Source organism: Nomascus leucogenys, chromosome 2 (genome assembly GCF_006542625.1).
Source record: "Nomascus leucogenys isolate Asia chromosome 2, Asia_NLE_v1, whole genome shotgun sequence".
Lineage (NCBI taxonomy): Eukaryota > Metazoa > Chordata > Mammalia > Primates > Hylobatidae > Nomascus > Nomascus leucogenys.
The window spans coordinates 30986430-31011476 of NC_044382.1; the positions used below are offsets into that span (position 1 = coordinate 30986430).

A 25047-nucleotide genomic window follows, 5' to 3' on the forward strand; every position below is an offset into this window, starting at 1 on the left:
TCCAAGGGCTTCCTATCTCTCTTAGACTCAAAGGACTTTCTCTACCACTGCAGGATATTAGCTCCATCCCCCTCTTTGACTCATCTCCCACTTCTCTTTCTCTTGATCACTCTGTTTGCTATTTTTGCTGGATCAAGAGAGAGACCCCAATCACATTTAGGGCCTTTGCACTTGTTCTTCCTGGACAGCTCCATGCTCCTTCACTCACCTCTTTCAGATGTCTGCTCAACCATCAAGCATCTGACCACAGTCTCTAAAACAGAACAGTTCCCCATTGTCAGGTACTCCCCATAGCCTATTCTTGGCTTATTTGATAGTAATTTATAGATTTGCTTTTTACTTGTTTAGTGCTGTCATTCCTCAATCTCTACAAAAGCAGGAATTCAGTTTACTTAGTGTTCCTAGAGCCTAAATAATGTCCAGAACTTAAAATCTCAATATGTATTTGTTGAATTAAGAGGAATAATTTAAAGATGATGCATTCCTTATACCTCAGTTTCTTTATCACGTCACAGCTGTACTGAGGTATGAATTAGACAAGTATATTATGTGCTTATGAGGATTGAACAAAAAAATTTACGTCAAGTGCTCAGAGGGCTGCCTGATACATAATAAATTTGCAAAAAATTGCAGTATTAGTATTCTTTTTAATATTCTATAGATTTAAGTCAGTTGCTAACTAGACTTGGAAGTCTCTTTACTTCTCTCAATCCCATCGCCTAAATGGACAAGCAAACACACATCTCACCAAGGTGGTGTGAATATCAAATAGGGTCATGTCTAGGAAAGCATTTTGAAATCTCCAGCATTCATGAGATGCTTTTGCTCCCTGCAAACCAGAGACCACCATGACAGCATAAAGTTGCCTTATTTAGATAATTATACAGTAAGAAAACATTCTTGATCAATAAGCAGTAGTCACAAGCCAACAAATATATTTATTCCATTTTTGTCTACCTCTTCTTCCTTGACATCATTATTAAATTTTAATTTGTTATTTCTCCTAAAATCTATTTCTCCTCATTTTAACAATAATAAGTGGCCTTTGGATCTGCCAAAGCCTCTTGCTCCCTGCCTTAGCTAAGCCTTGACCTTAGATAAAGAGACTGTAATGTAAAGTTTGTGAAGGAAATTTTTTAGTTTCCTTGAAGCCAAAGGGAACATGATGTCATTTTAGAACAGCATTTGTTTGAGAGTCAGAAGACATGGGGCATTATTTGTCTGTATCTCTCCTTGGAGACGAATTTAAATGTCTCAGTGTCTCTATCTGTAATTCAGATGACTGAATCTGCTTCTCCATATCTGTGCTTGTCAAGCATCACTGTGCAATGGTATAACCCGGGAGAACCTGATTAAATATTGAGATTCCTGGGCCCACAATCCAAGAATTCTGATAAAGTAGTCAGGTGAGAACCAGGACTTGTAATTTGGTCAAGCAGCCCAGGCAATTCCGATGCGCTACATATGCAGATGACTTCCAGCCTTCGTGTTGACAACCAGTCTGCTGTAAGATTCCATCCAGGTCTGACAATCTCCGAACATTTCATTGGCCTTAACTCTCCCTGCAGCAACATCACACTTCAAGGGAGGCAGACTCTTTTAATTGTAGTTATGACAGGATGACAATCTACATTCCTAGGAAGAAGTTTGTCAATCTTGAGACTGGGAACCCTAAACTGCTGCTGCTTTCCAGAGAACAAACTGATGAAATTCTCAGAAACAGAGGCTCTGAGGACTTCAACACTGCCAATACTCCACGTATTCAAGCCTTTTAAAATGGATAACTCTCAAGTTTGAACCAGGCTGCCTGTTTATCTTGGGCCTGGCACCCTTGTCTAAGCCCGCAGGCCAAGCTTAATCTCCCCTTCCCCTGAAGATTGACTGGCAGCCAGCTTCTTAAATGAGCGCACACAGCCTCGTCCTTTTCTCTGCTGGCTGCCCCTGCCTGGCTCCCTCTCCTTGGCAGTTAATTACGGTCCCAGCCCAGGAGCTAAAGGAAAGTCTCATCGCCTGTCAGCATCCTTCCCCAAAGAGCAAAGGGAATTTAGAGGGCAAACAAGTCATAAAGCACTTTTATTATAAATAAATATGATTGGGTTTTCAAAGGGCCAGGCTTTAAAAGAGAGAATATGAACAATGCCAAGATGTGAATTTATACTCTCAGGTTGGCTCTGAGGCTCTGATGACAAAATGACAGTTCAACTACTAGGGAATGGATAAGTTAAAAAGTGGAAACCTCTGGGGCGATGGGGCAGTATTCATTTGTCCAGCAAGACAATCCCACTGATATTTACAGAATAGCCATTGCGTATAGAGCCAAATCTTAAGACCTTTGGGCTAATAATATAAATAGCTACAACTTATTGAATGTTTACTATCTGTCATGGGCTGATAAGCACATTTCATCCTGCCAGAGTCCCATCTGCTTCACTAGCACCTGACTGGCCCGGAGAAGGTTATAAAACCCCTCTGCGTTTTTCCTTCTTCATTTGTCAAATGGGACAATAATAGTATCTGCCTCACAAGGGTATATGTGTGAGTGCTAATTTTTGAGCAATTAGTTTGTGTCAAGCATATTAAGTGCTTTCATGCCATTATCTCATTCCATCCTTATTTCCACCTGCTGAGGTGGGCATTGTTATTCCTACTTTACAGATGAGGAAACTTCCTGGCCTGCAGGAGGTGCTCAAAATTACTTGTGGAATGAAATTACATGATTCTTTTTAACAGCTTTCCCCCAAACCCTGTGGCATAAGTACCATTCCAGTACTCAGGTGAGAACTCCAGGCTTGGGTAGAGAAAGGATTTCCACCCAGATCTGTCTGCTTCTTGGAGCAGCACCCTGAGCCACTAAGTTGCGATATTTGCCCCGTTTGTCTCTTCTGTGGACACCATGAGTGCATGATCCAATGGTTAGTGTGTATGAACAAGCCAGGGGCTGCCCCAGGGCTTCTTACTCTCCCTCAGAGATAAACTATGGTTGCGTGAACAGCATGGGCACAGTGACAGAGGGAATGAATGCACAGGAGCAGAGAACAGGGTTCTCAGGGCAGAGGCAGCAGGGCAACAGGCCTGGGTTGCAAGACTGAGAAGAATCAGCTCCTGACAGGAGCTGTCCCATTGGCACAGCCCTTCAAACTGCAAAGCATTTTCACATCGGGCTTCACAACCATCAGAGCAAGCCTGTGACAAAGACAGGGTGCAATTACTATCCTGCCCTCACTGAGGAAGAAAATGAGATTCAAACTGTTTAACTCATTTGCTCCGAGAGACACAGCTAGTGGAGGAGCCGCGATGGAAATTCCTGTCTTCTGTAAGATGGTGGTGATCAAGGTAATGCTCACTGTCTGATTCAAGGCCCTCTATTGCCTCTAGGGCATTCTCAGAAAATCAGCCAACATTCTCTATCCTTGAGTGACTGTCCCCACAGCCTCCAGATACAGGTACCAAATTTGGGATGGGGTATATTTTCCTATCTACTCCTTTAGTTCTGTTTTCAGGAAGCATTAAGTAACTGAAAACAAGAAATTTTAAAAATAGGATCCTTTGCACTGGATTGTGTAAGGTTGTATAGGACCTTCCTTGTAAACAATCTTCCTAGAGTGACTCCTTCACACCTCCTCTCTGAGAGTTACTTTGGGCCTGTGAAAATCCCTGCCAGTTTACTGCGTTCCTCCGGGAACATCCAATGCAGATAATCCAGGCCAAATTTTGTGTTAGCTTAGCTTGCCTTGATAACCTCTCAACCTTTTCCTTACCTTTGACTGAGCTGTCCAATTTATAATCCTAGATTTCTAAGATCACTTTTAAAGCTTAGATCATCACTATCTTTCTCTTGGCAGAATTTACATTGGCATTTTGCAAAGGCTAGACCAGAAGTAGTACAGAACAGAAAAATACAACATGAGGTCTGTGTAAGATAGTCATAAATTCTTTTTTCTCTGTCATAGTGTAACCTTTCCTTGGTAGGATTAAACTTGCCTAATGATTTTTTTTTTTCCCATAGAACCTCTAGGGTAGAAGGGATTTGGAAACCCATCATTCAAAGCCCCACCGAGTGCTCTCCCCTTCACCCTGCCCCACCCCGCACCACTCTTTAGGCCCACACGCACCCCAGGTGTCTTCCATGTCAAGATTAGATGCTGCCAATGCCAGAGAACACAATACATACTAAAGAAACTCAGCTTTATCTTTGAACATCTCTTTCTGTTGGAAAAACAGTTACCGTCTTAATAATGTAATATAGTAATGTTACTCTTATCAAAATGATATGGGTACTTTTATACTTACGTTGTTGGTATTTATGTAACAGTGCATAATGTAATATTAATATATACGCAGTATTAAAATTAATATTATAATATCCACATGTATTAATAGTTATTAATCTCTAATGTGTTTCAGCTTTTCCAAAGGGCTTTTGATCCTTTGCCTATGTCAATCATCACAATAGCCATATGAGAATGATATCAACAACCGCGGTTTACAGATGAGAAAATTTAGGCTGACAGAGGTGAAGCAAGGTTTCAGGTGCAAACACCAGGTGTCCAAGGTTTCAGAGCAAACAAGGAGGTGTAGGATCTGATCTGGAGCTGGCTTCTGGCTCACAATGTACTTTAGTGAGTCTTCTTTACATTGTTCTTATGTAAAGACTGTTTCCCACTTTTCTTATCACAAATTGTGATGAAACAAAGACTTCCTACATCATAGAGCTGCCCAGGAGGTTAAATGCACTGATGTGTGTAAAGCCTATTTAGAAAGGTGCCTAACTCATATTAAACCCTCAATAAATGCTAGCTATTATATTGTTGAGCTGAAATTTTTCTCCATGAAACATCTCCATGTATCAAAACTGGTTTCTTTCTTCTACTAAATAATTTCTTCATTTCAAAGTATTATCATCTTTATATTTTCATTGTTACTCAGGAATAGTTTATCATTTTGTATATTCATTTAAGATTTATATTAAGATATTTAAATCTATATCCTTAGTGGTGCCATCTGCACTGCAAATAATTTTCAGAAAATTTTTATTGGCCTTTATCCCCCAAAATTTCAGTCACATTGTTTGGCTTTTCTTCAGAATAAAACACTTCTTCCAGACTTAAAAAGAAGCCATAACTAAAATCCTGCAAGAAAACGTCAGTTTTCATGACAACCAAAATAAGTAAACATAAAAACATGCCAAATGTTACTCAATTCCTTTGAATTTTCTCTAGTTTTCATGGATTATTTTAAGGGATAGACTGTGTTTGTTTTTGTTTTCATCTTCAGGCTGGAATATATGTTTGATGTACCTGTATTTTTACTTTTTTAAAAATAATTTCTTTCATCTCCCCTTCAGTTCTCATGCAAAAGCTTTGAGTTGATAATTTGGGGTAAATGACAGAATCACAGAAAGATACAATATGGTGCACCTCCAGAGAATTTGACATAAATAATTTTAGATCAAGGAGTATCTCCTATTATATCCAGTAATAATATTATCTTACACTTCATAGTGCTTTACAGTTCAAGGTACTTTTCCATATACAATCTAGTTTAACCCTAAAAATAACCAGGTTACAGACATTTTTAAGTGTAATCAAAAATCCTCAGAAGGATAAAGCAACTTTCTTAGAGATAGCAAATGGTGAAACAGGAATACAAACCCAGGATTTCTTACCCTTTGTCCATTTTTACTACAGTTTTTCACTGTTCTTGGAAGAATGGCTAAAAGTTTCCCTTGTTACCCACCAGCCATTGCAGTCATGATACTGTTCCAGATGCCTAGTGTAAATGCATCCTGCAGAAATTGAAGATGACTAAATTCCTATCACTTGAGCTAAAGTAACTTTCCCAAGGTCTTATATGGAAGGTAAATTGTCATAGTTTCTAAATCAATAGAAAACAAGGCTTTTACTTTCAAAAAAAATGCATTATCTAGAATAAGAATCAGCAAACTCTTTCTGTGAAGGGCAAGATAGTGACTATTTTAGGCTTTGTGGGCTAGACAGTCTCTGTGAAACTACTCAGCTCTATTGTAGCATGAAAGCAGCCTTAAGCAATATGTAAATAAATGGGCATGGCTGTGTCCCAATAAACTTTATTCATAAAAACAGGAGCAGGATGGATTTGGCTCATGGGCGGTAGTTTGCCCAGCCCTGATCTAGAAGATGCCCACTTCCATTCACTCTAGAAAGATGGAGAGTAAGATCTAGATTGTCCTTATTGAAGCACCAAGAGAAACACCTAGCAGAGAGAAGTGAATTCTTATATGTTAGGGTTTTGTTTTGTTGTCATTTTATACTGGGAAGGGGTTGAGGAGGGGCTGATCTGGTAACCCTGCAAGCCTGTATTCTCTAAACTGTATGACAGAAAATACTATTTTGCCTCTGGCTAGGGGCCTAGCCAGAGAGATATAACAGCATACATCCTTTAATTCCACACATGCCACCTGGTTTCTTCTATATTGTTCTGGGAGCCACTGGGTACACAGAGATGAGGATGGCTCATTGGCAACTTTCTAAAAGTTACCAGCCTGGGGTAGGGGTAGAAGACGTGATGAGGACAGACAAGTGGGCAAAAAAATGCAAAGATAACTGTGAAAACCACTACTAAGGAGGTGTTTCAAAAGTATACTGAGAAGACAAAGGTAGGAGAAATGAGCTTTGTCCTGGATGAGTAGGGTGGCATGACAGGAGAGGATGACCTCTAGCTAGGCCATGAGGAATGTGAGGATCCCAAAAGGAGCTGATGGAAGAATAAATCAGGAAGAAGAAACTGTGGCATCTGGGTACGAGATGCAGGCATGTGCAGAAAATAGCATAATCTCCCCCCACCTAGAGCACAGGGCAGGTGAGGAGACAGAGAGGGAGAAGTAAGAGCTGGAAATCCAACCAAACCTTCCTGAGAGCCTAAAAGGTGAAGCTGGGCTATTGAGATTTTATTCCACAACATAAAAGAGCCTGAGTGGTTTTGAGCAGACACATAAGTAAAAGCAGAACTGAGCTTTACTAAGAGAATATCACCAGGAGTGTGGGGAAAGCTCCGTTCACCAAATGAACCTTTAAGAACTCCAGAGCAACACTGTCCAACAGAAATGTAATGTGAACCACAAATGCAAGCCGTGTCTGTGAATTTAAAATTTCTTGTTAGCTGCAATTTTAAACAGTAAAAAGAAACAGAATCATTGTAATAATATCATTTAGTATAATTTATCCAAAACATTATAGTTTCAATGTGTAATCAATATAAAAATGATAAAGGAGATATTTTACATTCTTTACCTCACACTAAGTCTTCAAAATCCAGAGTATATTTTACATGGAGAGAAAATCTCAGTTCAAATTTGCAGTATGGTAACTATTGGGCACCACATAGGACAGCACAAGTCTAGAGCCTAGGAGAGAAGAGGCCTCCAGGAAGGGACTGTAGGTGTAAGCTGGAGGTGAGATCAGAGGATGGTTGTTTGAGGATGCCTGGCTGCTTATTTCACCAAATCCCCTTGTGCCCCAAGCTCTTTTAGAATAAACATCATGGGAATAATTGCTGTGCCTTTAAAAATAAACTGTTCATGAAATACTATGCAAACTTAGAAAATACTGTTCTAGCTAAAGGTAGGTAAACTATTAAGGTGAGTAAAATCTCAGACACTGTATATTAGTCAGGGTTCTCTAGAGGGACAGAGCTAATAGGATAGATGTATCTATAAAAGGAGGTGTATTAACGAGTATTGACTCACACAATCATAAGGTCCCACAATAGGCTGTCTGCAAGCTGAGGAGCAAGGAAGCCAGTTCAAGTCCCAAAGCTTAAGAACTTGGAGTCTGATATCTGAGGGCAGGAGGCATCCAGCACAAGAGAAAGATGTAGGCTGAGAGGCTAAGCGAGTCTAGTCTTTTCACCTTCTTCTCCCTGCCTTTATTCTGTCTGCCCTGGCAGCTGATTAGAATGTGCCCACCCAGACTGATGGTGGGTCTGCCTTTCCCAGTCCACTGACTCAAATGATAATCTCCTTTAGCAACATCCTCACAAACACACTCAGAAACAATACTTTTCATCTTTCAATCCAATCAAGTTGACACTCAGTATTAGCCATCACAGACACTTTATATTACAATGGTTCCAATATGGAGTCTCAATCTTAAGATTTTTCAACTGGAAAGGCTCTTAACTATTATTTTGTAAAACCTTCCAATTTTACAGATGGTGGAGACTCAATATCACTCAACTAGCTATTACTCCTGAGACTCCCCAGTTTTCTTCCCTTTCTCTTCTTTTTTTTTTTTTTTTTTTTTTTGAGATGGAATCTTACTCTGTTTCCCAGGCTGGAGTGCAATGGCACGATCTTGGCTCACTGCAACCTCTGCCTCCTGGGTTCAAGTGATTCTCCTGCCTCAGCCTTCCCAAGTATCTGGGACTACAGGTGCCTGCCACCATGCCCAGCCAATTTTTGTATTTTTAGTAGAGATGGGGTTTCACCATGTTAGCCAGGCTAGTCTCGAACTCCTGACCTCAGATGATCCACACACCTCGGCCTCCCAAAGTGCTGGGATTACAGATGTGAGTCACTGCACCCAGCCCCCTTTTTCTAGGTTACTCTGTGTATGTGTCTGTGTGCGTGTGGGGGTTGTGTGTATGACAGAGAGAGAAGACAGAGACAGAGACAAGCAGGAGAGATGAAGTGGGGGAGGAAGACAGCATAACAGGATCACGGAGAGGCTTTTTCAAGACACAAATGTCTGGGCCCCACCTGATCTACTGAATCAGAGACTCACAGCCAGATTAGATCAATAGGTAGTGCCACTGCTAATCAACAAGGTGGCCTATATTATCACAGGAAATTTAGCAAAATAGAATAATTTTAAACCAGAATTCCTGAGAGGTAAAAAGCTTATTCAAAATATTTTATCAAACTACTTGGAGTGTTGGCTTGCGGGGCAGGAAGGGAGGAGGAGGAGGAGTGAGAGTGAAAAAGGACTCAAAGAGACATTCATGGCACATTCAGAAATAACAATGGTCCCTAAAGTCCTTCATCAGAGAGAGGACCCAATGATCTACAGTTTTGTTGGTGGTGGTTTTCTGTTTGTGTGTGTGTGTGTGTGTAAAATTTGGGGATGAAACTAACCTGCCATACTAAGAAAGGTAAGGTTGAAGCTATTATCAACTGTCTTCATTTTTCACCTCCTTAGCAGCAGCAGCATCTCTTCAAAAAAAAAGAAAGAAAGAAAGAAAAGAGGGAGGGGGATGCTCAATAATATCACTTGAGGCACTAATTTATTAGCCTGATCACAATATCAAACTGTGAGCTATTCTAAGACACACATTTATCAGTTTGGATCTAGCTAGGGTTGCGTAGTCTAAAAGGCTCTCCAGGCGATCTGCTTTGCAGCCTTCCCCGTAAAGGGAAAAACCATGATAGCGATACTTTCTAATTTTAATGCGTATACTAAATCGCATGGGGATTTGTTAAAATGCAAATTCTGAGTCATAGATCTGGGGCTAAGCCAGGGATTCTGTGCTTCTAACATGCTTCCTGGGTGATACCGAGGCTGCTTGTCTGCAGACCACACATTGCATAGTAAGGCCCCAGAACATCAAATATTCATCTGAACAAAGTAATATAAATATCCTCAGGTATTTCCTCCTTTTACACACTGTATTCCCAGCTTCAAGGCCTGTAGTTCTTTTTTCTCAGAGGGCCTGGAATTGGAAAAGAGATGAGGAATTAAGAGATCACAGCGGCCTGAGCTGCAAATCTTGCCTAGGAGCACACCCGTCCTTTGAGGCTCATTTCTCTTCATCCTTTCGCCTCTCTGTTTTTAGGTATCAAAGCTTGAAAGAGAGAAGACTCAAGAAGCGAAGAGGATTCGTGAGCTGGAGCAGCGCAAGCACACGGTGCTGGTGACAGAACTCAAAGCCAAGCTCCATGAAGAGAAGATGAAGGAGCTGCAGGCTGTGAGGGAGAACCTTATCAAGCAGCACGAGCAGGAAATGTCAAGGACGGTGAAGGTACGTGACGGAGAGATCCAGAGGCTCAAGTCTGCTCTCTGTGCTCTCCGCGACGGCAGCAGTGACAAAGTAAGGACAGCGCTCACCATTGAGGCCCGGGAGGAGGCCCGGAAACTGTTTGACACAGAGCGCCTTAAGCTCTTACAGGAAATTGCGGACCTGAAAACGGCCAAGAAGCAGGTGGACGAGGCTCTGAGCAATATGATCCAAGCAGATAAAATCAAGGCTGGGGACCTTCGGAGTGAGCATCAGTCCCACCAAGAAGCCATCTCGAAGATCAAGTGGGAGTCGGAGCGGGATATTCGGAGGCTGGTTAGTACAGTAATCCCATCAGACCCATGTAGAACCCATCTCTTCCAGGTTTCAGAGCGCTGTGGGATTTGCTTCTTCATGTGTTTTCTTGTCAGTGGATTGTAAACAGTGCCTACCTTTTGTCCAGTGCTCTATCCAGGATAGATCAGTATGTAGGTAGGTAGATCAGTCGAGAGATATGCTCAGGCCAAAATCGAAATTGTAAAGTGTAAGAGATTTTGGAAATCACCTTTCTCATAAAAACTGGATTCTCCAAGGACTATATATATGGAAAGTATCTCCAAGGAACATATATATGGAAAGGACTCCTGTTTTCTTAGATATTTATAAAAATATTCCAAATCATGGATTCTTCTAAAGTCAGCATGTTTTTGTGGGCTTTTCCTTTGTAGAGTTTTACTGTTTGTTTGTTTTTATAGAGGGTAGGAGAAGACTTTCATGATGTCTGAAAACGGCAGCTACTGAGAACATCTTGAGTCTTTTCTTCCAGAAACCATGACTGAAGAAAGATACAAAACGATAAAATCCCTAGTCATTTTAAAGATAGATATTTTTCCCAAAATATACAGGAGTCATTTAAAACAGGAGCCATTATAATTTTTAAATTGGATGTCATCCCTAAGTAGGTTGTTTGCTATTTATAGTTTCCAAGACTTACCTCAGCCCCTGCAGAGTTGGTCTTTCCTTCTAACATGTTTGACCAAAAACCAGATAAGCCTCTCACTATGCTTAAATATAATACAAATATAATTATCATCTGAAAATTACAATGTCCTAGGTTGACCTTGTTTAATTATTTTAGGCCAAAAGATTTTATGTTCATCTGCATTCGGATGTTTAGCATCTGTTACATCTGTTACATCTTACTTTAATGTTATCACATCAACTATCGCCTGTTAGAATGTACTGTATCCTTCTCTGGAAATAAGGTCTTTTTTTAGGAAAAACTACACTTTTCCTTTTTTGTCTTCCAGTTCTAAGCAATTACTTTCGGAGAATTCTAATTATGTTCCTTGGGTGATATCTCTAGGCTTTTAATTTTAAGTTCAAGGTGGTTACCATAGAGCATTTTTAAAAGCTAATGTTTAATTTTCTTTGTACTGCAATAGAGTGTAACTGTAAAATATTGCCTTTGCCACATTTTCTGAATTCTTTGTGTCAACTCATTCTATTGCACTGTTTGATGATAAAGACAAAACACAGTGCAGAAATATTGGTCTCTGCCCTGCCTTTGGTTTTTGAAACGACGGTGGCTGATGAAGAAAGAATTAGGACTTCGAACTCCGGAGTTGGCAGGTAAGTATCCAATGAAAAGGCAGCTTTGCATTAAATATTTTCATTTGTTGATGGTTTTCAGTATAAAATCTGTAAGTATATCCACTTGATCTGCTAATTTTTTCCACGACTTCCTTTCACCAGCGTATTGCTGAAGTAGGCATGAAATCCCTCTTAATAACAACATGAAGGGGAGGGGCCAAGATGGCCGAATGGAAACAGCTCAGGTCTGCAGCTCCCAGCGAGACTAACGCAGAAGGCAGGTGATTTCTGCTTTTCCAATCGAGGTACCCAGTTCATCTCACTGGGACTGGTTTGGCAGTGGGTGCGACCCACAGAGAACGAGCAGAAGCAGGGTGAGGCGTCGCTTCATGTGGGAAGTGCACACAGCAGGGGGACCTCCTTCCTCCAGCAAAGGGAAGCAGTGAGAGACTGTGCTACCTGCCCAAGGTACTACGCTTTTCCCATGGACACTTGCAATCCACGGATCAGCACATTCCCTCATGAGCCTACACCACCAGGGCGCTGGGTTTCAAGCACAAATCTGGGCAGCTGTTTGAACAGGCACTGAGCTGCAGGATTTTTTTTTTTTTTTCCATACTCCAGAGATGACTGGAGCTCCAATGAGTCAGGACCACTGTCCAATCTTCTGGAAAGGGGGCTGAAGCCAGGGAGCCAAGCAGTCTCACAAGCGGGTCCCAGTCCCACCCCCATGCTCCCATGGAACCCAGCAAGATAAGAACTACTGGCTTGAAATTCTCACTGCCAGCACAGCAGTCTAGAGTTGGCCTGAGATGATTGAGTTTGGTTGGGGGGAGGAGTGACCGTCATTACTGAGGCTTCAGTTGGTGGTTTTCCCCTGACTGTGCTAAGGAGATTGGGAGATTTTTGGACTAGGTGGAATTCACCACAGCACAGCAAAGCGGCTGTGGCCAGACTGCTTCTCTAGAGTCCTCCTCACTAGGCAAGGTCTCTCTGCAGGAAATCCAGCAGGTCCATTCAGGGGATGGAGACAGAACTCTCATCTCCCTGGCACACAGCATTTGAGGGGAGGGGCGGCTGTGGTAGCAGCTTCAGTGGATTTAATCTTTCCTGCCTGCTGGCTCTGAAGATACTGGCTGATCCTGACAAGGGAGATTCTCCCAGCACAGCGCACCAGCTCTGCTAAGGGACACACTGCCTCCTCAAGCAGGTTCCTGACCCCTGTGCCTCCTGACTGGGAGAGACCTCCCAGCAGGGGCCAACAGACACCTCATAGAGGAGAGCTCTGGCTGGCATCAGGCCAGTGCGCCTCTAAGGTGAAGCTTCCAGAGGAAGGAGCAGGTGGCAATCTTTGCTGTTCCGCAGTCTCCACTGGTGATACCTAGGCAATAAGAGTCTGGAATGGACCTCCAGGAAACCCTGCAGAAGAAAGGCCAGACTGTTTGAAGAAAAACTAGCAAACAATAACAAACAAAAGTAAAAAAGCAACAACAACAACACCAACAAAAAGACCCCCTCACAAAAACCCCATCCAAAGGTCATCAGCCTCAAAGATCAAAGGTAGAGAAATCCACAAAGATGAGGAAAAAACACTGAAAATCCCAAAAGCCAGAATGCCTCTTCTCCTCCAAACGTTCACAACAACTGTCCAGCAAGGGCACAGAACTGGATGGAGGATGAGATGGACAAGTTGACAGAAGTAGGCTTCAGAAGGTCAGTAAATAACAAACATCTGTGAGCTAAAGGAGTATGTTCTAACCCAATGCAAGGAAGCTAAGAACCTTGATAAAAGGTTATAGGAACTGCTAACTAGAATAACCAGTTTAGAGAGGAACATAAATGACCTGATGGAGGTGAAGAATGCAGCATGAGAACTTCGTGAAGCATACACAAGTATCGATAGCCAAATCGACCAAGTAGAAGAAAGGATATCAGAATTTGAAAACCATCTTGCTGAAATAAGGCATGCAGACAAAATTAGAGAAAAAAGAATGAAAAGGAATGAACAGAGCCTCCGAGAAATATGGGACTATGTTAAAGACAAACCTACAATTGACTGGAATACCTGAAAGTGATGGGGAGAATGGAGTCAAGTTGGAAAATACACTTGAGGATATTACGCAGGAGAACTTCTCCAACCTAGCAAGACAGGCCAACATTCAAATCCAGGAAATACAGAGAACATCACTAAGACACTCCAGGAGAAGATCAACCCCAAGACACATAATCATTAGATTTTCCAAGGTCAAAATGAAAGAAAAAATATTAAGGGCAACCAGAGAGAAAGGCCAGGTCACCTACAAAGGGAAGCCCATCAGACTACCAGCGGATCTCTCAGCAGAAACCCTACAAGCCAGAAGAGAGTAGGGGCCAATAGTCAACATTCTTTTTGTTTGTTTGTCTGTTTTTCTTTGAGACGGAGTCTCTCTCTGTTGCCCAGGCTGGAGTGCAGTGGCGCGATCTCGGCTCACTGCAAGCTCCGCCTCCCAGGTTCACGCCATTCTCCTGCCTCAGCCTCCCGAGTAGCTGGGACTACAAGCACCCACCACCACGCCCAGCCAATTTTTTTGTATTTTTAGTAGAGACGGGGTTTCACCATGTTAGCCAGGATGGTCTTGATCTCCTGACCTTGTGATCCACCCTCCTCAGCCTCCCAAAGTGCTGGGATTACAGGCGTGAGCCACCGCGCCCAGCCATCAACATTCTTAAAGAAAATAATTTTCAACCCAGAATTTCATATCCAGCCAAACTAAGCTTCATAAGTGAAGGAGAAACGAAATCCTTTCCAGACAAGCAAATATTTTATCACCACCAGGCTGCTTTGCAAGAGCTCCTGAAGGAAGCACTAAATATGGAAAGAAAAAACCAATATTTGCCACTGCAAAAACACACCAAAGTATAAAGACCAATGACACCATGAAGAAACTGCATCAACTAGTGCGCAAAATAACCAGCTAGCATCATGATGACAGGATCAAATTCACACATAACAATATTAACCTTAAATGTAAATGGGCTAAATGCCCCAATTAAAAGACACAGGCTAGCAAATTGGATAAAAAATGAAGACCCATCAGCGTACCATATTCAGGAGACCCATCTCACATGCAAAGACACACGTAAGCTCAAAATAAAGGGACAGAGGAAAATTTGCCAAGAAATGGAAAGCAAAAAAAAGCAGGGGTTGCAATCCTAGTCTCTGATAAAACAGACTTTAAACCAACAGAGATCAAAAAGACAAAGAAGGGTATTACATAATGGTAAAGGGATCAATTCAACAAGAAGAGCTAACTAACCTAAAAATATATGCACCCAAGACAGGAGCACCCAGATTCATAAAGCAAGTTCTTAGAGACCTACAAAGAGACTTAGACTCCTACACAATAATAGTGGGAGACTTTAACACCCCACTGTCAGTATTAGACAGATCAATGCGATAGAAAAATAACAAGGGTATTCAGGATTTGAACTCAGCTCTGGATCGAGTGTACCTAATAGAACAAAACTCTCTATTCCAGATCAACATAATACACATTATTCTCATGCCACATGGCACTTATTCTAAAATCAACCACATAATTGGAAGTAAAACACTCCTCAGCAAATGCAAAAGAACTGAAATCACAACACACAGTCTCTCAGACCACAGTGCAATGAAATTAGAACTCAGGATTAAGAAACTTATTCAAAACCACACAACTATGTGGAAATCAAACAACCTGCTCCTGAATGACTACTGGGTACATAACAAAATTAAGGCAGAAATCAAGAAGTTCTTTGAAAACAATGAGAACAAAGAGACAATGTACCAGAATCTCTGGGATACAGCTAAAGCAATGTTTAGAGGGAAATTTATAGCACTAAATGCCCACATCAGAAAGATGGAAAGATCTAAAATCAACACCCTAACATCACAATTAAAAGAACTGGAGAAGAAAGAGCAAACAAATCCAAAAGCTAGTAGAAGACAAGAAATAACTAAGATCAGAGCAGAATTGAAGCAGATAAAGACACAAAAAACCCTTCAAAAAATCAATGAATCCAGGAGCTGGATTTTTGAAAAAATTAACAAAACAGACCACTAACTAGACTAATAAAGAAGAAAAGAGTGCACCAAATAGACACAATAAAAAATGATAAAGAGCTATCACCACTAACTCCATAGAAGTACAAACTACCATCAGAGAATACTATAAATGCCTCTACACAAATCAACTAGAAAATCTAGAAGAAATGGATAAATTCCTGGACACTTACACCCTCCCAAGACTAAACCAGGAAGAAGTCAAATCCCTGAAGAGACTGATAACAAGTTCTGAAATAGAAGCAGTAATTAATAGCCTACCAACAAAAAAAGCCCAGGATCAGACAGATTCATAGCTGAATTCTACCAGAGGTACAAAGAGGAGCTAGTACCATTCCTTCTGAAACTATTCCAAACAATTTAAAAGCAGAGACAACAAAAAAAGAAAACTTCAGGCCAATATCCCTGATGAACATCGATGCGAAAATTCTCAATAAAATACTGACAAACCACATCCAGCAGCACATCAAAAAGCTTATCCACCATGATCAAGTCAGCTTCATCCCTGGGATGCAAGGCTGGTTCAACGTATGCAAATCAATAAATGTAATCCATCACATAAACAGAACCAATGACCAAAACCACATGATTATCTCAATAGATACAGAAAAGGCCTTCAATAAAATTCAACATCCCTTCATGTTAAAAATTCTCAGTAAACTAGGTATTGGTAGAACAAACCTCAAAATAATAAGAGCTATTTATGACAAACCCATAGCCAATATCATACTGAATGGAAAAAGCTGGAAGCATTCCCTTTGAAAACCAGCACAAGACAAGGATGCCCTCTCTCACCACTCCTAGTCAACATAGCATTGGAAGCTCTGGCCAGGGTAATCAGGCAAGAGAAAGAAATCAAGTTTATTCATATAGGAAGAAAGGAAGTCAAATTATCTCTGTGATGACGTGATTTTATATTTAGAAACCCCCATCATCTCAGGCCAAAACTCCTTAAGCTGATAAGCAACTTCAGCAAAGTCTCAGGATACAAAATCAATGTGCAAAAATCACAAACATTCCTATACACCAACAATAGACAAGCAGAGAGCCAAATCATGAACAAACTCCCATTCACAGTTGCTACAAAGAGAATAAAATACCTAGGAATACAGCTTACAAGGGACATGAAGGACCTCTTCAAGGGGAGCTACAAACCACTGCTCAAGGAAATAAGAGAGGACATAAACAAGTGGAAAAACATTCCATCCTCGTGGATAGGAAGAATCATCATTATGAAAATGTCCATACTGCTGAAAGTAATTTATAAATCAACACTATTCCCATCAAACTACCATTGACATTCTTCACAGAATTAAAAAAAAAAACTACTTTTAATTTCATATGGAACCAAAAAGAGCCCATATAGCCAAGACAATCCTAAGCAAAAAGAACAGAGCTGGAGGCATCACACTACCTGACTTCAAACTCTGCCACAAGGCTACAGTAACCAAAACAGCATAGTACTGGTACCAAAACAGATATATCGACCAATGGAACAAAACAGAGGCCTCAGAAATAACACCACACGTCTACAACCACCTGATCTTCGACAAATCTGACAAAAACAGGCAATGAGGAAAGGATTCCCTACTTAATACATGGTGCTGGGAAAACTGGCTAGACATATGCAGAAAACTGAAACTGGATCCCTTCCTTACACCTTATACAAAAATTAACTCAAGATGGATTAAAGAATTAAATGTAAAACCCAAAACCATACAAACCTTAAAAGTAAACCTAGGCAGTACCATTCAGGACATAGGCATGGGCAAAGACTTCATGATGAAAACGCCAAAAGTAATTGCAACAATTGCCAAAATTGACAAATGGGATCTAATTAAACTAAAGAGCTTCTGCACAACAAAAGAAACTTGCATCAGAGTGAACAGACAACCTACAGAATGGGAGAAAATTTTGCAATCTACCCTTCTGACAAAGGTCTAATATCCAGAATCTGTAAGGAACTTAAACAAATTTACAAGAAAAAGCAAACAACCTTACCAAAAAGTGGGCAAGGTATATGAACAGACACTTCTCAAAAGAAGACATTTATGCGGCCAACAAACATGAAAAAAAAAAAGCTCATCATCTCTGATTATTTGAGAAATGCAAATCAAAACCACAATTAGATACCATCCCACACCAGTCAGAATGGCAATTATTAAAAAGTCAAGAAACAGTAGATGCTGGTGAGGCTGTGGAGAAATAGGAACACTTTTTGCACTGTTGGTGGGAATGTAGATTGGTTCAACCATTGTTGAGGACAGGGTTGTTATTCCTCAGGGATCTAGAACCAGAAATACCTTTTGACCTAGCAATCCCATTACTGGGTATACATCCAAAGGAATATAAATCATTCTACTAAAAGACACATTCACACATATGTTTATTGCAGCATTATTTACAATAGCAAAGACATGGAACCAACCCAAATGTCCATCAATGATATAGACTGAATAAAGAAAATGTGGTACATATACACCATGGAATACTATGCAGCCATAAAAAAGAATGAGTTCATGTCCTTTGTAAGGACATGAACGAAGCTGGAAGCCGTCATCCTCAGCAAACTAACACAGGAACAGAAAACCAAACACTGCATGTTCTCGCTCGTAAGTGGGAGTTGAACAATGAGAACACACGGACAAGGGAGGGAAACATCACACACTGGGGCCTGTCAGGTGGTGGGGGGCAAAGGGAGGGAGAGCATTAGGACAAACACCTAATGCATGCGGGGCTTAAAGCCTAGAGGACCGGTTGATAGTTACAGCAAGCCACGATGGCACATGTATACCTATGTAACAAACCTGCACATTCTGTACATGTATCCCAGAACTTAAAGTAAAATAAACATTAAAATTTAAAAAAAGTAAAATCTGAGCCACCTCATGAGTAGTTCACAAACTGCTTGAACACAGAATAACATAGGAAACTTTTTCAATAGCGCAGATGTACTCATCTTCATTTTTTCCTTCTTTTTACTCTGTGCCTACCCGTACCCCAAGCTCCATTTTTGGAACTGGAAAGGAGAGAAATGGGAGTTGTTCTGTCTAGAAAATTTCCCCAGAGAATTCTGGTTTATACCCTTTCCCATCTAAGTAGGGCTTTGGTTGATTTTCAGTATTTTGAGATCAGAGTCCATGCTCATAACTGCTATGCAATAAAGCTTTCTCAATGCTAATTACTATATATCCCACAGGAAACCACTTTGGGAAATGCTTAAACTATATGAACAATCTTAAAGCCAGTATAGCATAGTACCTAACAGAATGGGCTCTATAGTTAGAAGATTCCATTAAAAGTAAGGCTTCACAACTTACTAGACATACGACTATGACCAAGTTTTTAAGCTTTCAGGTCCTCAGTCATCACCTGTAAAATGATGACGACTGAACCTACTGAATAGGATTGTTATAAAATAAGGTATATTAAGCTCTGAGTATAGTACCCTGAATATAGTGAAAGATCAATAAATTTCAGCTATGATGATGATGATAATGAGGCTGAATGTGGGCAGTAATAGAATGATTTTTCAACAAGTTTAACAAGGTGAGTACATAAAAAACAACTAGAGCTATGTCAACTCCTAAAAAGTAACTAGAGCTATGTTAACCTGCAAATAAAAGTAATGCTCCAGATGACAAGTCTGACAAATGAACATGCTGCTCAGTTAAGAAAAACACAGGTCTCAAGTCTTCTACAAGGAGACTGAAACCAAAGACAACGCTATTGTTCCCAATTAACAGGACAATATTGAATTCTTACCAAGTTATCAGATGATATTACAAGATCATGCAGAATTTAGCCCAAAGCTCTCTCAGAATTGACCTAAAATTTAAGCATGTGACTCAAAGGCAGTAGCTCACAGATACTTATATGTGGAAAATACGTGACTATGTAACACCATTTCTGTTAAAAATATTTTTTTCTGGTCTAAGAGCACACAGCAAAGAAAAATTTATACAAAAGTATTTGTTTTGTATAAGGAGACACTTTTAGAAAAAGCAAAACAGCATAATGTTGTTTGTATTAAATGTCTTTTCCTTATCTCCATTTTGAATGTACACATAGAATATAGTGAAATGAGAAGAAAGGTTTCACCCAATGGCTATGCTCTCTTTAAAAATTGTTTGTAGACATTCACTTCATTAGCCCTCATCCTAGGATGGCAAAAAGGTTTCATTCCAAGGGAACTCAAATCAATTGATATTGAATGCCTGTGGCCTTTAGTTGAGAAATTCTTCTGAGGCCATCCCCAGGCTTAGCAGAAATGCATATTTGGGTCAATAAATATATCTCACACATGTGGGAGGGAAAACAGTGGTTAATATTGCCAGATATTTCCTATTCCTGTTAATCCCAACCATGATTTTCTTATAGTAATGATAAAATGGTTGCTAAGAACTGGCTGCTTTGAAATACAAGTGAGAACAGAAAGAGATATAATACATGAACCGTGGAAGGACCTCCCTCCAAATCCATCACCTGAATGCAAGCATGTTAGTCTTGGAAAATGACTAGGCCACTGGGAAGTCTGAAGTTTCTTCAGTTACAAATGACCAGCTACTAACAGGAGCAACAGCTATTTTGATTGAATCTGAATACCCATTTGCCCAAAGAAGAAGTGACATCAAAAAATGTCCTAGGAAACATTAGAGTGGAATATTTAATGTTCATCTTTAATAAAATTAATGGCCATTTTAAAGTTAGACTTTCCTTTGCATATCTAATCAACCCAGACTATTTGAAACAATATATTGAGTCAAAACATCTTCACAGGGTATACTAGAGAGAAAAAACATTACTCTCCTTGACACCTAGTTAACCCAGGATACTTCTTCATTACACAATGTTGCCTCATCTTACTCATGAAACCAATACACTTATCATATCCATGATTTTTTTCTGTATCAATCAGATAAAAAAAGTTAAACTTACACCATTGTAAAAATGTATTTCTTTACAGCATTGTTAAATAAAATGTCCTGGGTCTCATTTAATTCAGATGGATGAAATCAAAGCCAAGGACAGGATCATCTTTTCCCTGGAAAAGGAACTGGAGACCCAGACAGGCTATGTACAGAAACTCCAACTTCAGAAGGAGGCTTTGGATGAACAACTCTTTCTGGTCAAGGAGGCTGAGTGCAACATGAGCAGCCCAAAACGAGAAATTCCAGGAAGGGCAGGTGATGGTTCCGAACACTGCAGCAGTCCTGTAAGTCCATTCTAGTTGAAGTTAAGAACACACAAGTCGTCTTTTATTTAGCTCCCAAGTTTTACCTTTTACTTAAGCTCTTTTCTTGTTTACTACAAAGAAATCAATCTACCTCCTACTATAAAATCAGCTTGTATCTTGAGAGCAGGGTTTTCGAGTAAACTCATAGACGACTAAGTGGTCTGCACTACATTAGCAGATCACATGAGATAGATTTCTTTAAATCCTTCCCAGAATTTTTCTAGCCAGGCAATACCCATCCAAACTTAAGTCTATTATGAGAAACATAAATTAGATGAAAATATTTTGCCTCTTGCCTATACTGGTAGTTTTCCCTTTTGTTAACAATTGGGTTGGAAATTGATAAAGATGGTTGTCATCTACAGGGGTCAAAATGTATAACTGCGTAAAAGACAAAACCATTTTTAATCTTCATCTGAAGACACATTGTCTGATTGAACTTACCACTTATTTCCATGAATTTTCATCATTTTATATGAGAAATTATTTTCAGAAGTGCAGCAATAGAAATGGGTTTATATGCAGTTGGCTATAACTCTTATACCTTTCCAATTATTTAGCTGCTATAATGATGGAAATGTATTACTTAGGAACAGAGATGGGTTCCAAAGTACTACTTAGAACTAAGTAATGAATAGTTTATGAATTAATACACAGAATAAATATATGTATACAGATATATGTATATAATCTTAGTAGGTGGTGGAAAGAGTACTTATCTAGGATTTAGCAGTTTCTGTAAGTTTTAGTTCTGACACTGACAGGTACCTGCAATATAGCATAGTTGTCAAGAGAATGGGCTCTAGAGTCAGACTCTTTGGTTCAAATCCCAAATCTGCCATTTACTGTGTGTCCTTAGGCAAACCACTTCACCATTCAGTTTCCTCATCTGTGAAATAGAAGCTGTAGTAGTACCTCATAAGGCTGGTCTAAAGATTAGAAGAGATAACATGTAAAATGTTGAGCATGGTTTCTGGCACATAGCATTTAATACATATTAGTTACTTATCTTTTGACACTAGCCAGAAGACCTTAAAGGAGTTATTACCTACCTGAATTTTACCTGTTCTACTGAATCCTTTAGGATATTATGAATGTTGGGATATAATGTGTTTGAAACTACTTTGTCAAACAGTACAGCATTATCAAAATGTAAGATGATAATATAATTGTTAGCATATGATAATAACAGTCCTATATAACTCTACGACATGAAATTAGCCATGAATGCCCTGTGTAAGGTGATTCACAGCCATTCTGCCAGTGAAGAAGCCAGCTGCATTGGGCAGAATATACTAGTGAGGCCTATCCGATAAACTACTGCCCTTTATACATGAAGGTAATACATCAACATTTTCTCACTTCGACCTTTTTCTTCAGAAGTATGAAGGAATTGACAATATTCATCCCTACCTCCTACTCTCTCCCCTCTGTGGCTAATGGTAATACCAGGACAGCTGTCTAAGCTGTGGGAAGCAATGTGTGGCCATGACACAAGGGATACCCTTTGAACCTTATGTAATCACAGTATGACCTTGGTCTCTCAGCACACAGCTCTGATAAGTTGATCCAACCCTCTGCATTCTCCCTGCCCTGAGTCCTGGCTCCAGGGAGTATCCGCCACGTGGAATTCATTTGCAATTACAACCTGGCGTGGTCTTCAACCCAAGTGGCGAATACTGAGAATTATAAAAGGGTAGATATTTACTCTTTGGATAAGAGAATACTTTATTCTCACTTCAGGAGCCAGATAAGAGAACTGAGCCTATTACTTTTATGAATAATAACTGATATTTCCAAACTTCGTGAAAAGTGTTGTTGAAGAAATACCCATTTTAATTTTTCTTTGTAGGATTTGCGAAGAAATCAAAAGAGAATAGCTGAATTGAATGCCACTATAAGAAAATTAGAGGACAGGAATACCTTGCTTGGAGACGAACGAAATGAACTGGTGAGATATACTAAAAATTTTTGTTGTTGTTGTTGTTAAGCATTATGTTACAGGATTACATACTATGTTATAGATTTGTACCATAATAGAGAAAAGTGTACGAATAATAAAGATACCATTCAGTAGATATTCACAAAATGGCACACTCAAAAAACCAAAACCACCATCCAGATGAATAAATGGAAGATTACCAGCATCTCACACCCCCGCTTCTTGTGACCCCTCCCAATTAGCATCCTATTAAACTTAACCACTATTCTGACTTCAACCGCCATAGATGTCTATCACCATTTAACATTTTTTTGTAAATGAAATCATACAATGTTTTCTCTTTTTTTGTCTGACTTCTTCTGCTTCTTTTACTCAGCCTTGTTTGTGAGATTTATCCATTGTGTTGCATGCAGAATTCATTCATTTTCATTTCCCTATAGTATTCAAATAATATATCACAATATACTTATCCATGTTATTGTTAATGGACATTTATGTTGTTTCTTAAAACTTCTGAGCTGTTTTGAGAAGAAAAGTGCTTCTACATGTCATTTGTGAAAAAATGTGCCCATTTCTGGTGGAATATACAGAGGAGTAGAATTACTGGATGTTAGAGTATGGATGTAGTCAGCATCAATAGTTATTACCAAACAGCAAGTTGTCACAATTCCCACCAATAATGAATGAAAGTGGTAGTTTCTCCGTATCTTTTCCAACATAAAAAGATAATTGTTAGTCATGTTGGTGGATGTAGGCATACTCTTACACCTTACATTATGGTTTTAATTTTCCTCATTATTAAGAAGGTAGGGTAACTTTTCAAATATTTACTAGCCTTTCAGATATAATTTGCCCTTAGCCTTTTGCCCATTTTCTGTTATGCTGCCTTTACTGTTTAAGTTACTATTAGGATTTTTTGTCATCACTTGTGGTACATTTGCATTTAAAATATCTTGCTCTATGGCTTACATTTTTGTTTTTAATAGAGCTATTCATATAAGAGTTCTTTTCAGCCTTTCCTTTTTTCAAATATATGCATTTCAGGCTGTAATTGACCCTCTAAGCCTTGCTTTAGTTTAATATATTGTTATTTCATTCAAAAATTTTTCTAAAGTCATGTAATTTTTCCTTTGATATATGAGTCACTTAGAAGTATATGGCTTAATTTCAAAACATTTAGAGATTTTTTAGTTATCTTTTTGGTATCAATTTCTACCTTCATTCTACTATAGTCAGAGAATGTACTTTGTATATTTCATTCCTTCAAAATTTATTGAGATTTGCTTTATGACCTCAGCATACAGTCAATTTTATAAATGTTACATGTTTACATGAAAAGGAGGCATACTCTGTAATTATTAGTTGCAGTTTGATTGAAGTTTGTTAATAATCGTGTTTAAAATTTTTCAATTCTTACTGATATTTTTGTCTGCTTGTTCTCCCAATAGATTTGTCTATATCCTTCTTAGTTCTTTAAATTTTACTTTATATAGAGAACAATAATATATATTTATAATATATAATATATTAGAAATTATGTCACTAGATGAATATATATTAATATTTGTTATATTTTTTGTATGTATTGACCCTTTAATCATTATGCGTTTTTTTTCCTCTGGTAATACTTCTTGGCTTAAAGTCATTGTTATTAGTTGAACTGTATCAGATTTTTGTTTTAGTGTTAGCGTGAATATACATGTGTATATGTGTATATATATGTATTTATAACTATATAGACATACATATATACATACATATTTACACATACGTATACACACATAAACACACACTTTTTTTCAAACTTTCTATGTGTTATTTAAGGTGTATCTTAAAAGGAACATTTTGTTGGGTGTTGTGGGACTATGGTTATTGATGTATGATGTGATAGAATTATAGATATTTTCTTTGTGCATATCTGCATTTTCTATGAATTGTATTAATAAGTAAATTTAAGTATTTAAAACTCACATCATTGACCTTCAGAAGAGACAGATTAAAAAATAAGAATAACGTATTGTCCTTATATGTATACAATATTTAATATTAATGCTTCAGGCACTAAGGACTAAGGCATTAATGCTTCAGGACTAAGTCAGATTATTTATAAAAATAAACCCAGTTTTGGCCTTTAATATGAAATGGAGTTCTTTCTTTAATATGAAATTGAGATTGAGATGGATTTGTGGAAGTGCTGTTTAAGAATCGTAAGATGAGATTTTA

General features: G+C 39.1%; 2 protein-coding genes across 5 annotated transcripts in view; one reads left to right on the forward strand and one right to left on the reverse strand.

Annotated features, from left to right (window-relative positions):
• Positions 1 to 25047, forward strand: part of JAKMIP2 (janus kinase and microtubule interacting protein 2) — a 188763-nt gene that overhangs the window by 105830 nt on the left and 57886 nt on the right. For all 4 annotated transcript variants that reach the window (XR_004033227.1, XR_004033228.1, XM_003266599.4 and 1 more), the window contains exons 3-5: positions 9808 to 10305; positions 20652 to 20861; positions 22735 to 22833. Coding sequence is in view for 2 of the 4 variants with exons in the window: in XM_003266599.4 (XP_003266647.1) it covers positions 9808 to 10305; positions 20652 to 20861; positions 22735 to 22833 (807 nt within the window). In the remaining 2 variants the exon portion in view is untranslated. The remainder of the gene's footprint in view (positions 1 to 9807; positions 10306 to 20651; positions 20862 to 22734; positions 22834 to 25047) is intronic.
• The window catches only part of LOC105739300, a 103685-nt gene continuing 87717 nt past the window's right edge, over positions 9080 to 25047 (reverse strand). The window contains exon 4 of the mRNA XM_012504643.2: positions 9080 to 10804. Within this exon, the coding sequence (XP_012360097.1) occupies positions 10742 to 10804 (63 nt within the window). The 3' untranslated portion in view covers positions 9080 to 10741. The remainder of the gene's footprint in view (positions 10805 to 25047) is intronic.